At 38.7% G+C, this 15,537-nt stretch overlaps 1 protein-coding gene across 10 annotated transcripts in view; it reads left to right on the forward strand.

The window, feature by feature from the left end:
• Positions 1-15,537, forward strand: part of LOC122862743 (DNA (cytosine-5)-methyltransferase 3A-like) — a 62,921-nt gene that overhangs the window by 4,126 nt on the left and 43,258 nt on the right. For all 10 annotated transcript variants that reach the window (XM_044168362.1, XM_044168359.1, XM_044168360.1 and 7 more), the window contains exons 2-3: positions 2,239-2,482; positions 10,432-10,539. In XM_044168362.1, coding sequence (XP_044024297.1) covers positions 2,414-2,482; positions 10,432-10,539 — 177 coding nt within the window. In that variant the 5' untranslated portion in view covers positions 2,239-2,413. The remainder of the gene's footprint in view (positions 1-2,238; positions 2,483-10,431; positions 10,540-15,537) is intronic.

Below are 15,537 nucleotides of genomic sequence, written 5' to 3' on the forward strand. Positions count from 1 at the left end.
TTTATGGCCTCAGCATAATACACTTTGTGATATCCTGATATAGAAAATAACAGTCATTAGCCGTGATGGTTATTTTGGTTTATCAGAAAAATACACAATGAGGTGTCGTTGTGTATTTTTGCTTGCTGGTCACAAGCTTTAATTTCCTGTGAGTTTTTTAAAATGTCAGATCTTTTCAGTGAGAAACCAACAAAAAACGTAAGTGGTAATCAATAAGAAAGTTAAACAGGGGCGGATACGCAGAGAACATGTTAAAGAGCAAGCAGGTGTCGCATTTTATTCTGTGACTCGTCAGATTCTGTGATCTGTCTGGGAATTTCCATCATGACAAGATCTTGTTGCGGTTAGGTGGTGGTTAAGCGTCTTCGGGTTAGAGCCAAGGTTGCGTTCAGGTGAAGGTAAAGGGAAAACATTAGTCAGGTCGCAGAATCTGTTGTAGCAAGAACAGAAAGATGAGGGTAATCAATGTTTTAAGTCGCCAAGAGGAGTTGTGTATCTAGATTTGAGGGAGCAGTAGTTTCTCCTTTGCTCTCTTTCTTAAAATCTACTTGCCTTTTTGGCAGTTAACATGCAAACTCAGACTCACAGCGGAGCAAACCGCCTTTAATTTGACCAAGAAGTGAAGCAACGTCTTGTTAGACTCCACCTTCTATGTAACGTTAGGCTTCCCTGCGTGCTCCTCGGCTTCTTCATTTGTCTGAAAGTGTCTGAACTGTGAACAGATATGAGCCTCACGGCCAGATATGGGCACATTTTGTTAAAGTGTGTTTGCCAGTCATTGGTAAACGCCCTTCAACAGTCTCAAGAGATTACGATCTGCCAAAACAGCTGGGAAAAAACGGAGAAAGCAATTATCAAACTGAATGTTCACCGAATCTGGGTTTTACACTCAAAACTTGTTCAGCTCTTACAAATCTGTCTCTGTTCCCTCCTGACGATTGATTACAGCTTGAATTTCCTTTGTGCTCGCTGAATAGTTTTGTCACTTATTAACTTCCATTTAACAAACAAAATGGTAATGAGGGTGATGACAAAAGAGAGCCAAGATGAGTCCAAGTACTTACAAGGTCACACACGGCTGACTCTCCACTGAACACCTCCTTCACAGCTGCCCTCCATTTTCCCGTACTAGCTCCACCAATGACATGTGTGCTATGGTTGCCAGGAATCATGACAAATGTCAAATTAAGAGTGGCATAATATTTATAGCATAAAAAAGCAAAAATCATTTGCTTGTTACGACTTCTCAAATTTGAAGATTTGCTGTTTTCCTCTGTTTTATTTCATCATAGATTTAATCTTATTGGGTTTTGGACTGTTAGTCAAACAAAACCAGCCATTTAAGGATGTCCCCTTAGGTTCTTGGAGCTTGTGGTGGAGATTTATTTATTTATTTTTTCATTAAATGCTTAAGAAATTTAAAAAAAACAGTAGATGTTAGTGTGTCCTGGTAGTCTTAAAACACACCTAGGGACCTTTGTTGGTTGTCATCCCCGTCTCTCTCCATATTTTCTCTGTATGCCTCTACTGTCTGCTCTCAAAAAAGACAAAAAACAAACAAAACAGAACAACAACAAAAAAAGATATGATAGAAAAATTATAATAATCAAAAAATAATAATCAGTAATGCAAATAACTATTAGTTGCAACCCAAGACTGAGATACAGTATGATGAACAGATTTAGGACCACAAATGAAAGTGGCCCAAATTGAGATCTCAGCTTTATACCGTCATTTAAAAAAAAAAAAAACAGATCATGTGTGATGTTTGAGGGAAATTTTTTCAACTTTGGACACGTTTACCTGCAGTTTGACGGCAGCCATTTTGTCTAATGAAACGAGACAGTTTTATCCGGCCACATCAATCACAGTGTGACAGCCATGTTGAAAGCTACCCTGATTCCAGCAGATTCCTTTGAGGACACCTGTGTGTCTGTGTGTGTGTGTGTGTGTCTGTGTGTGTCTGTGGAGTCCCATCCATCAAGTGCAGTTCATAGAGACACACACACACACACACACACACACACACACACACACATACACCTGTTGTACAGCCTTGACCTCAGGGCTTTGTGTGTGGAAGAGGGAGCAAGAGGTCGATAGACTAAGGAAGAGAGAATAAAGGGATAGCAAGATGTCAGCCACATACTGAGAATGATTTCTTACTCAAAGTTGACAAATTTCCTCTTGTAAATCCACTCATGTCATGCTGTGTGTGTTTTCTGTTTCTTCTCCCAGGAGAGGGGGAGGACTGAGCGAGCGAGTGATTGTCCGAGCGATCGACAGCCCGACCGACCGACAGACAGACAGATTGAATGAAGCTGCACCTGGTGCTTCTGAGGGCCTTTCCCATGTTTTGATTTGCTCCATTTTTTTACTTTCTAAACTTGGTTTCACCGAGCCGCTCCCTGCCATGCCGTCCAACAGTCCTGCTGCCGCCGAACCGCCCCAGACACCAGAGAACGAAACGACCAAAGATGTGGTGAGACAGAGAGAGATTATCATTAATACAGGGTTGTTTTGTGGCAAAATCTTAAATGATTTCAGTTGGAAGTAATGTATCACTGCAACTGCTGATTATACTTTTACAGCTATACAATTAATGCTGCTGCTAAGTACTATTACTACTGCTTTTATCACGACAGTAAGTGAAACTAGCAATGGAGAAAATACCCCAGTAAAAAAAATAAAAACATGTATGAAGTATAGAAGTATTAACATGCAATGTATGGAGTCAGGAGTCTGCCAAAACAATGCTGTCTCACAAAAGTTCACAAAATAGAAACAATAAATGTAACAGCAGGAGACAAATGACTTAGTAAATAACATGTGGGGCTCTCTGTAGGGACATGAATGTATATGTGTATTTTGTGTATCAACTGTTTTGCGTGTATTTTCTATATGTATTGAGTATATCTGTACTTTTCTAGGCATTAAAATGGGCAGAAAATATATATTTAAAACAAAAAGTAAAATTTAAGCGTTTTTAAAATAGATTTTTATGAAATTCAATAATTAATCTTTTAAAGAATTAAAAATAAGGAAATAGAATTATTAATTGGCAAATCTCATGATCTTTTTAGTATATCTTTTTATTATTTTAACACAAATTTAATTAATTTACAACTTCTTTTTGAAATGTATCAGTTCATTAAATGATTATTAATTTATTATAATTAAAAACTTTCAGAATTATTCCAGTAGCACTCTTAAAAGTCTATAAACATGTGTAAAAGTGTTGCATGCAGTAACTACAGCCATCAGATAAATGTTTCCACATAAAACATACCATGTTTCCCTCTGTAAAGAGTGTTGTACATGGAAATGGAAATACTGATACTTCCATAAAGTACTAGTATTGATCATGTGTATCAAGTCAAGCACTTAAATAAATACACTCAGTTTTTCACCTATAACTACTATCTCAGCTACTTCTACTGTTGCTACTATTGCTACCCTTATTATTGCTGCTTCTATTATTATAAATATGAAATTACTACTACTGTTATTTTTGCAGCCACAGATATTATTACAACCACCACCGCTTTTACTACAGCTATCATTACTACTTTGGCTTCTAAGCTCGCAGTTGAGCTTTTTTTAGCCAACACACACAGAAAACCTGGCAAGTAAGACTGTGTGTGTCTGTGATAATTAAACTTAGAGTTATTTGTTTACATTCACTTCAGGCCTTTCTGCATTCCACACACTCACACGACCACATGCAGGTGAGACGAGTCCAGGGTTTCGAGTCTCAAACAGTCTTCTTTTTTTTTTTTATTTACACAAAGGAGCACGCACACACACTAACACACATTAACACACAGTCAGACATACACAAGGTGAAAAATGGCTGCTTTCATTTGCGCCCCCAGAGCCCAGGGCAGCCCTCGTAAATCTGTGAGAAGTTTGAAGTTCATTCTATAGCGCTGCTATATAAAGAGCCGTCTTACTCACTTGCTTCCACATTCACACGGGCAAAGAGCCAACACGTACAAAGTTTCCCTTATAGAGGTTTTTTTTTTACTGTAGAGTTTGTTGTGCCTTTTAACTTCCCAAGACTTAACTCTCTCTCAAAGAGTCAAAAAAGCCTGGAGAGAGTGAGTCACAGAGTTTGAGGACAGAGAGGAAGACATGGCAAGTCACTGTAGAAGATAGAAAGAGAATAGAGGTGTGTGAGGTTTGACTGATTCCAGTTATAATCCATCGCACGTAACAGAAGCTACTGTTCAAATGATGAAAAGATGGAAAGACGTTTATGTCGGCCTCAAATAAGGGTAAATAAGTTTTTGAGCTTGCGAAATGATGTTCAGATGTTCATTTCAAAGCCCATAGTTGTATATCGCCCTTTGTAAACCTGTGAAAAAACCTCAAATTTATGAATATGTCGAAAAGATTTAAAGATGGAGAAAGACACTGAGAATGTATCTCAGTGGTGAGGTCACACAAAGACTCTGATAACGAAGAAGAAAAAGATCAGGTCCAAAATTCATACTTATAACCTTAATGTGTTAGTGAGTGTGTGTGCGTCTGTGTGCATCTGTAATGTACATTCTGCTTTTCTGCTGCAAAGGGTGATATACAATCGCAGCCGTTGTAATTATTTATGAACATCACTTCACAAGCTCAAAAACATTATTGACCCTTATTTGAGCCCATCCATTTCTATCTTCTTTTTTATTTTTTTTTTACAGCTTATAGAATTTACTCCATCTTAAGCACCGCCCCTTTCCCTTAATGCACCAATCGCAGCTAAGCACGAGCTCTGACAGCCTAGGGCAGGCCTATTCAATTGGCGGCCTGCAGACCACATCCGGCCCAGAAGCAACCTCCGAGTGGCCCAGCATGCATAAATCTGCTATATGACAAAATAAGTGAACTACATATATAGTGTATGGAAGTAGCTAACGAGTGAGCCATCCCGCTTCCTTCTCGTCTCTGCTGAGAGTTGCACATGCGCAGTACCGACCGGGCAGGATGTTTACGGATGTAGTGACACCGCCAATCATATCTTCCACACAACAACGTTTTCTCATGTGAGGTCCGACCAGCTTAGTAGCTTTTCAAAACATCTGGCTATCGACGGTCACAAGTAGGGAAGTGCTCTACTGAAAATATGTCTCTGTCAACGCCGAAACTTAAATCTGACAATGAAAACCGTCAGTTTAACCCTGCCTGGACTGGCAGGCATTTGTTTATTTTACCGCCATCTCCAAACGCCTGCTATTTTTTATTACATTCATTTGCATTTGTTTAAAATTTGTCATTACCAAAAACTAAAAAAAAAAGAGGTTTTAAATAGGCTACTGAAAATGTCTGGCCCATCTACTTTTCCTGGTTTTAAAATCTGGCCCAATTGAATTTGTAATTGAATAGCCCTGGCCTAGGTCATCTTTCCTCTCTAATGCTTTGGCTGTCAAGTGCCCACATTTACGCTACATATATGTTACAAACTACAAAGACAGTTTGAAGACTGTCAAAAGACAGGCCTTGGGGATATATAACGTCCTGATCATGTGGACAATGTTGTTTTATCCCATCTCCAAAGCCTTAAGGCTGCAGTACGCTTGAAACAAACTAGCTCTTAGCTCTTGTCTGACCAAGTCTAAAGGCAAAAGTGTTAATACCTGTTCTGAATGGAAACACTTCAAGGCGGGCTGCATCAAACTGCCTTTCCTGATCTCGCTTTGAGAATAAGTAGTCTCGGCACAATTGATCGTACAAGCATGATGATGAAGGAGCACAGTTTTAGACTGTCTCTCTTCAAAGGTAATATATAGTTTCACTAGATTGTATACTCGAAATATATTCAATTGTGTGAAGAATGAAAAAAGTCAGCTTGAGAGTGAAGTTCAAACCCTGCCCTACTGTATCACCTTGCCGTACCTCGCCAATCACTGCCCTAAAATGGCCATGCTTGTCAGTTTGTCTGTTTCGGAAATGTACAAAAATAGTCGGACGCAGCCCCCCTGATTCTGACATCGGAAAAGGGGGTTTCAGACGCTTCAGAAGCACTTTGTTTTAAGCATATGCCTTGGCTGCCTAGTGTCTATGTATACAACATATACTACAGACACTTCGAATATGGTAAAAAGATGTGCTTGAGGATCTGTAAAAGCATATTCTGACCGTGTTGTTTATTCCATCTCTAAAACCCAAAAAGGACGTCGCCATATTGTTGTTAAAGGTGGTCCGACATAGCTACCAACAGTATTATAATAGTAACTAGGGGAGAACGGTGTTTAGGATTGGTCAATTGCTGTGTAATATTCAGTCTGTTGTTGTCTGAATTTGTAAATGTCAATGTGTAAATGCATATAAATGTGTAAATATGAAATATTTTAGCGATAGGATTGCGCAAAAGTGACATCTTCTGTACTACTGATGTGTTTAAATGTTGTAAATATGTACGGAGGCTTAATAAATTAAAGTCTAGTGCTTGTTCTGTTGACAGCTTTATCAACTAATGAGAGTGGTAGATTCAAAGTGAAACACAGAAAGAAAGCAGAAGAGGAGATTCAGGAAACAAGCCCGATAAAGAAAATGGGAGAAAGACAGAGAGGAGGACATGGGGATGGGGTAGAAAGAAAGAGGACAAGCTGTCTACTGCTGATGGGATCCTCCTCTGCCCGCCTGGTTTGCAGTCTGGTTGCTTAGCAACTGCAGTGGCCTAAAATAACCTGCCGGGAGACAGAAATAGACCGAAGATATATAGACAGAATGGCAGTGTGTGTGTGTGTGTGTTGACACATGCTTGAAGGGATTTGGTTGAGTGGTTTTTTAGCTCTGTCGGTTTATATTTGACTTAGTTGTACTTGTTTCTATTTATTTATATTTTTTTTACTTGTCGCACTTTCGGTACATGATTGAGTATGCTTGTATTGTTAAAAATGTGTGTGTGTGTCTGTAAGCGTGCGTCGTGACACAGGCATATGGACCGAACACCAGGCAGACAGGCGCAGGGCCATTACCCGTTCTAGCTGGTTGCTATGCTTATCGTCAGGGAAGTGACATCAGAATGTTTAGTCAGCACGGTGGTCCCGTCGGAGACAGTTGCTAAGCAGTTTCTGCACCTTAGCAACCGCTCCACTGTCACCGCAACAGAGGGTCCAGCAGAGGAGAGAGAGAAAGGGAGGAAGACATTAGTGGAAACACAAGCCTGACAGCAGGCAGCGTACAGTTAGCTCGTACTAATTATAGCAGAAAAAAGGAGTTAAGAAACAGAACAGATATTATTGTTAAATTAACTCAGAGAGTGCAGGAGAGGCTACACAACAGTGTATCTTACAAGCACAACATGACACACGACTTGATGGAGATAAGAAAGTTGTAGAACAAGTGCAAGCAGTTTTAATGCTGACAGTCTGAAGTGGGCTTGGACAGATTTACCGTGAGACGATGTAAATTCAGTCAGCCGTCAGAGATGCTGCCACATTATACTCTTTAATCTCTTAAATATCTCTGGATGAATTAGACCGTTGTGGACAGTGGAAATCAATGTGCAGGACTGTTTTATGGCAATATTGGACTTTTACATGATTTTTGATCACTTTGATTTGTCAGGTGTTGCTCGATTTGCCAAAAACAAACATTCCTGTCTGGTTATTGTCTGTGATAATGCATCATTAGCGGTTTGAATGGTTTGTAAATATGAATAAAATATACTAAATTAAATATTATTTAATATTATAATTGCTTACTACAATTTAATAGTGTGTAGGTAAGTATATACATATACAAATCCATTGGTAGTCTGAAGTAGAGCTGGGTGATAATATAATATTGTTTATTGACTTTCAGCAAAACCATATTGTGATGATGTAATCTTAGCTTGTCATCATTTGACAAATTTATATTGTTTAATTGGATTCTGAGCAGGATGTAATTCAAATAAACAGAATTAGTTATTGAAGTTTGATCTCATGTAATGCATAAAAATATAACATAGTTCATTGCTTTTACATAAGTTTGATGATTTTGCGTGTGATTTTGAATTCATGTTTTTTAATGTATATTGATATTCGAAAATATCTGTAATGTTTTCAACCGTATCGCCCAGCCCTAGTCTGAGGTGTGTTCAGTCTCCAGTGTATGTTAGAGGTCCTCATGTGTACCTGACCCAAAAAGGACCCTTGACTGTCTTACTCGAACCTAAGAGGGGCCCATCCTTTAAAAAAATAAATACCGAACCCAACAGCACCTGCACCCAAGTCTTAAATAGACCTCAAGGTACCTAAAACGTAGCAAACACTCGCAGTTTTCTTAACGTGTTGCCTCCCGTTTGTTTTAATCCTGCATAGATCCTCCGTTATCTTAACCAAGCCAACAAGTTGGGCAAACCTCTGATTTAAAACAATATTCCTCCTAACTGCAGCATTTAAGTCTGCCTTGTTCACTTCAGCACTACAAGAGTCTAATGTTTCTCCCTTGTAACAGTGACAAATTTATTTAATTTCTGCCTGAGGCAGCGATGCACATAGAGAGTGCTCAAATATGAATAGAGAGGCCTTTAATGAAAATCACTGCGGCTGGCAAATTCCTGCCTCCTGGCTAAAATACAATACTCTTAAAGTAACAGGCATCTCACATGATGAAGCCTTCATGATGAAATCTTGCCCAGAGTCGATGTAAAAATAGAAAGTGAGGACCTGACTCGTGTTTGGTTGGACCCTCAAATTATTGGGGAGGGGGTTGCATCTGCCCAGAGATTACTACTGTGTGGGAGAGAGCAGCTTTACAGCTCTTGGAAAAAGACTCTGCATTAATCTGATTGTGAATGAGTGGATGTTTTGGTACCTTGTAACTGTGGGGGGACAAACAAACAGTGAGTGGTGTATGTCGGGGTCTCCACACGGAAATCTCCTCCTCTCAAGCCACTATCTCTATATTGGCTCTTTTTGTGTGCATTAATTACTTATCATTATGTCAATAAAACAAGAAAACACCAACTATCATTACGCAAAAAGGCAGAGGTGAGACAAAGTCATTGTTTTGCAAGTCACAAGTCCTAAACCTTGCATTTCGAGTCCTAAACAAGTCATTATGCGTCTTTTACTGAATGTAATGCCATTTTTGTGTTTAAGCAGGGAAACAGCTAGTATAGTACATTTATAGAAATTAAATAGAGATACTTTACTTAATAAGTGGATCAGATATCGGCCAGATGTGACTGTTTTATATTAAATACAGTTTCTTCATCTATGTCATTATAAAATTCAGTTTTTCTGCTATTAGATTCATTCAGTCGTAGCCAATTCAAGTTTTCGTGCCACAGCAGTCCCTAATGTTGCCTTATTCATCACTATATGCCCGATATCGGATCGGTACTTGGTATCAGATACCTGAGTTTAGGCATCATGCTTTCCCTCCAGCGCACGCAACGTGATTGGCTGCTGTCAGATTGGCTCAAAGTGTATTTGTTGTCAGGAAAATGAAGGGTTGAGTTGCTGCACACTTTTCATATAATCTTTTCTTTTTTTATTTTATCAAGTTGAGTCATCGAATTCATGACTCAAGTCAGGCTCCAGTCCAAGTCATGCATGTCTGCAACGGCCTGTAAACCAGTGAACTGCCAACAACACGGACATTAAGAACATCATAAAGAGGATTCTTTAGTTTGACATGATGTAACAAATTAAAAGTGAAGACAGAAAGAGATGCAGACACGTGTTATCTCAGCTCATACAGGCAATCCTTCTGGTTAGAAGCCTTTCAAAGGTGTTTTTTAACTTTGCTTTTGACCCAACACACTCACTATCTAGTCGACACAGGTGCAGCATGCTATTTTTATTTTATATAGAAATGTAAAATTACACCACTGCTATTCTACAACTCTGCTGTGCCATACCACTTTGTCTCTGCTGTGAGCTGAGCAGAGGAACACACTGCTGAGATGAATTCATTTAGGTTCAAAGCTTCACTTACAGCATCAATATAAGGCAGTGCAAAAAGGTTATCAAGGTTTATACAGGTTTCTGAAAGACCTCAAATAACGATATGTTTAATATCTTAGTTTTATATTAAGCGTTTGTGTGCTGCGTATCCACCGTTAGATCAATCCAGAGGGTCTAGAAGTAGTACAACATGCATCCTCATTGCTTTACTAAACACAGCTGGATTTCATGTCTGCAAACATATAATTTACTGGTTTTGTTTCATATTTCGCCCATTTATAGTTTGAGAACTGCTTTGTTCAGTCACAAGTTGGCTGGGTTTTTGAGATCTTTGTTTTTATAGTAGTTTGTTTTTAAATTGGTCTTCAGTTTAGCTTTTTCTCTTCTAGTGAAAAAGCCCCCCCCCCAGAGTGTTTCTTAACCACATCTTCTCGAATCATTGTTGCTTTAATGCTGCCTCTCTGCTGACATCAATTATAACTTCATACAGTCATTTGATTGGCTCAGTGTTTGATGTAGCCTCTCTATAATTGGCCAGGGTGAAGATGGAGCAGACCAGGACAGTCCAGAGGAGGGGACGCCAGCGAGCCCCCGCAACAAGCGCAGAGTGGGTCGTCCTGGCAGGAAACGCAAACAGCTGCTTCCTGTGAGTACTGTAATTATAGGCTGTCGTCAGCCTTTTATACTTTACACTGCGGCAGAGTGATTGATTATCTTTTCACCTATACAAAATTCCCCTCTCTATGCTGAAAAGATATGTTAAACACGCATGCACTGTTTCCAGGAACACTTTGCTTCACATTTATGCATTCACACCTGCTAGCTGCTGAGTGGCAAACACAGTTAGCTCAGCTGTTTCTAATAACACAGAAGCACACACACAAACCTGAGGACACACTTACGGCATTAATTAAGTGTCACATTTGAGTGTGTTTGACAGATAATATGACAGAGCACTTTCCTCCTCACTCACAGCAGCTTCCATTTGTTGCTTCTGCTTTTATGTGTTACATTGAGACAGGGATTCCCCTTCACATTGAGTGGCTGCAGGGCTTAACAGTCATTGCATATACTCCCCCTCAATACGTAATGCTAGCTTCATTTCCTCATCATTTTCAACTTTGTCATGATTTTCACATTTCAGTCTGGCTCCATCCCCCCACATTTTCACGTACTTGCTGCTGTTGTAGGATTTATTAGAACCAGTGGTGGAAGAAGTACTCGTATCTTTTACTTAAGTAAAAGCAGTAATACCACAGTGTAGAAATACTAGTTACAAGTAAAAGTCCTGCATTAAAAAATGTACTTTGTACTAAAAGTACAAAAGTATTAGCATCAAAATATACTTTAAGTACCAAAAGTAAAAGTACTCATAATGCAGAATGGCCTATTTCAGAATAATATATATTATTAGATTATAATATTGATACATTTATGTGTACATGACTTTAATGTTGCAGCTGTTAAAGGAAGGGCTAATTTTGATTACTTTATATACTGCTGGGTACTTTATATGTGCTGTGTAATGATATAGGCCTATCATATTTGCGGATAGTATTTTGCATTAATAATCTGAATCTGTAAAATAACTACTAACTCAATTTATCAAATTAATGTAGTGGAGTAAAAAGTATAATATTTCCCTCTGAAATATAGTGAAGTACAAGTATAAAGTAACGTAAAATGGAAATACTCAATTAAAGTATAAGCACCTACAAAGTGTATTTAAATACAATACTTGAGTAAATGTGCTTAGTTACTTCCCACCACAGAACAAAACAACTAATCTAATAAACCTCTGAGTTCTATCGGTTATGATAACATTGTAATCAAAGTAATGGTTAAGTTCTCGGAAGAAAAAAGTTAAAAACAAGTCAGACAGGGCAACAACCTTGAGCAGGTCTGTTTGTCAAATTTAAGTGGAGGAGAAAACAAATGTAGGCGACCAGGATGCCAGAGTGAACGGTACAGTTATTACCCAAAAGGGCCGTTAGCTTACAGCTGAACTTCCTGCTTCAACTTTGACCTACCATACTTGCTATAGTTGTGCGTCTTTGTGGTTTTCCTGTACAATGAGTGATTATTAGCAACGTGGTAGCTAATCTGGCAAAACTATTGGCTCGCTTTCAACCTGTATGATTGTCTTATCTCCCATGTTTGTTGCCGCGTTTTGAGATCTCTGCAGTTACTCTTGTGAGTACAATGTTATCACAACTGCCAGAATTGATGGCCGGAGCCATGAACGAAAAACCCAAGTTGTAATAACTGTTTTTAACCACATTATTATTTATTATTATATTATTATATTATATATATTGTTATATTTTAAAAATCCTGTTTGATTGATTTTAAAATTGTTTGTTGTCAAGCTTTTAGTTAGTTAAGCTTTATTAAGTGTGTGAAGATCTTTTTTGCAGGAGAGACTTTAGAATAAATTACACATAAACAAGATCACCACAGATGCAATCAATCAATCAGGTCTGTATTTATCATAACCTGTTTATAATAAGCAAGTCATGGAGACCTTTACATTGACAGAACAAACCCAACTAGATTTATCTCAAAATTCATTCAAAGAACAAAATAAAATAGCATGTTGGAAAGAAAGATAGCTTGTATAACTTATGTTGCTCAATGCCTATTTAGTGAGAGCTTTGATTGATCACTGGTCACAAATCATTTTAAACAATAACCAGCACTGATCACAGGACAGAGTATGAAAACTATTCTAGTGGCTATAATGGGCAGAAGGTGAAATTAATACCTGATAATTAATGTTTATGAGCGAATGTTAGTAAATTTGGCACACTTTTCCCAGTTCAGCTGTGGTTTTGTGATTAGGTCAGTGACCTATTCTGCCGAGAAAGTGACTGTGAAACTGTGAAACTGTGAGTTCTGTTACTTTTACACAAGGTACTTACTTACTCGCTCTGTGTGAGCTTGACTGGGGCTTTGAACTGGCAACCTTCCAGTCACCTTTGGGCCAGCAGTAATGAGCTGTGAGTGGAGCTGCATTATTACTGTAATGACATCATACTGTATATTTCTTCACTCTCACTGACTTCAGGTCTTTTGCAGCTCCTCTCCTCCATGTTTCTCTCTCCATTCATCCTCTTATCGCTCACCTTGTGTGTGTGTGTGTGTGTGTGTGTGTGTGTGTGTGTGTGTGTGTGTGTCTGTCTCTTTGTGCTGACTGAACTCTGTGGTCGAATCAGCAAGTCAATATAGCTGATCAAACAATCCCAGACAGAAAGGAATACCGAGTGAACTACAGTGAGAGCGAGAGTGTGTGTGTGTGTGTGTGTGTGTGTGTGTGTGTGTGTGTGTGTGTGGTGTGTGTGTGTGTGTGTGTGTGTGTGTGTGTGTGTGTGTGTGTGCATTCATGTGTGCAGGAGAGCAGGTCTGATCATGCTTTGATGTCTGAGCTCTGACAAGGTAGACAGGATTAATGTGGGTCCTGTCACACACACACACACACACACACTAACCACACACATACACACTAAACACACACATACACACTAAACACACACATACACACACAGATAAACACTCACACGAACATAAACGTGCACATATAACACACACACAGCTGCACATAAAACATACCAAAGGTAAGGTAAGTCTGCATGTTAGTACCGTGGTGTTTCTTCAGCACTACTAGTAGTAGCTGTAATAAAACACCATCAATCATAGTAGTACAGTAGTAGTAGTAGTAGTACTTGTAGCACTAGTAAAAGTAGTAGTATTAATAGAATTATTAAATTAGTGGTATTAGTAGTAGTAGGAATAGTAGTACTAGCAGTAGTAGTAATATTAATAATGGTAGTGTTAAAAGGTAAAATAATAGCAGTAGTGGTAAAGGTAGTAATATGTATTGTAGTTGCTGTTGTAGTAGCAGTAAAATTGGTACTAGTGTAATTGCAGTAGCAATATTTGTAGTAGTGCTAGCTGTAGTGGTAGTTGTAGCATACGTAGCAGTAGTAGTATCAGTAGCAGTAGTGAAAGTAGTAAAGTAGTGGTAATGGTAGTAGCAGGTGTAGTAATGGTAGTACTAGCAGTAGTAGTAGTAATAGAAGTGTTGAAAGCTAGAGTAATAGCAGTAGCAGTAAAAGTAGTAATATTTATAGTAGTAGTTGTAGTACCAGCAGTAATGGTAGGTGTAGGAGGTAATATAATAATAGAAGTAGTAGGAGCAGTGATGGTAAAATAGTAGCGGTAGTAGTTGTTTGTAGTGTAATTGTTGTAGTAGTAGAAGAAGTTTTAGTCATAGTAGCAGTAATGGAAGTAATACACTACAGTAGTAGTAGTAACAACAGTAGTGATAGTAGTGGTAATAGTATTAATAGTAGTAGCAGTAGGACCAGATGTAGTGGTGATATAAATGTAGCAGTAGTAGTGGTAGTGGTAGTGGTAGTAGTTGTATAATAGTAGTAGTATTGGTACTAGTAGCACTAGTATTAGTACAACTTGTAGCCGTGTTAGTGGTAGTATAATAGTAGCAGTAGTAATAGCCATAGTAGTAATAGTAGAAAAGATTTAGTTGTCGCAGAAGGTAAGGTAATGCTTACTGATGATGATGATAGTACTTAAAGTAATATTGACATTTACAGTATAGCAGTATAATCACATGTAGTAATCGTGGACCATACTTATAACAGAAGCCTCTTGTCCAGCGAACAGTGTGTTACCCATTAACTCCCCCTCTCTCTCTCTCTCTCACACACACACACACACACACACACACACACACACACACACACACACACACACACACACACACACACACACACACACACACACACACACACACACACACAGTGGAGTGTATCCAGGAATAGAGCTATTGTGTGGCGCTCAGGGTGGAGCTGTCAGTGACACTAACTATAGAGAGTAGAGAGGGAGGGAGCCTCACTTTCTCTCCTTCATTCGCTTGTTCACCTCCATCACAAGTATTTACACACACATTTACACAACTACTCTTGCCTGTACACACATATTATTACAGTAATGATGATAGTTTCATGGATAAGTGGATTAGCGTCATGGTCCTTAACTATTTCCATCTTTTTTCCTTTCACACTCTTTGCTTCTTATTTTTTTTGGCTGCTGTTTAGTTTTGGGTTTTTTTGCTCACTCACAACGCTATAACTTAGGATGGGTTTCAGTCATTTCCTCTTTCTTATTTCCTCTCCCTTGTTTCTCTCTTTTTTGTTTTTGCCACCGGAACCATGTGCGGAGCAGCTGGTGGGTTTTTATGCGTGTGTGTGTTGTGCTTGTGGCTTTTGCTTAAACATTTCTGAGTAGGACTAAAGAGATATATTGGCACCTTTCCCAACATTTATGTAATGCTTTTACATGAAAATCCCCTCACAGCAACAGTCAAATATGATGTCAACTGATATAGATATTGAAACCTTTCATGCACACTAATAACTAGATTTTATCCCGAGTAAGGCTAACCTTTAATTACTGGAACTGTCACGTTAAACCTAAGATCTTGGACTATCATGATAACCCGAGCTTTCGATTTGATCTTGGCATGTATGCAACTTAGTCTGGTTTCTTTTGGTGTTTCCGTTGTGCGCCCAAACCATAAAGGTCAAAGAGACATTGTGGAAAAATGTTGGTTATGTTTGCAGTA

Source organism: Siniperca chuatsi, linkage group LG16, assembly GCF_020085105.1.
Source record: "Siniperca chuatsi isolate FFG_IHB_CAS linkage group LG16, ASM2008510v1, whole genome shotgun sequence".
NCBI lineage: Eukaryota > Metazoa > Chordata > Actinopteri > Centrarchiformes > Sinipercidae > Siniperca > Siniperca chuatsi.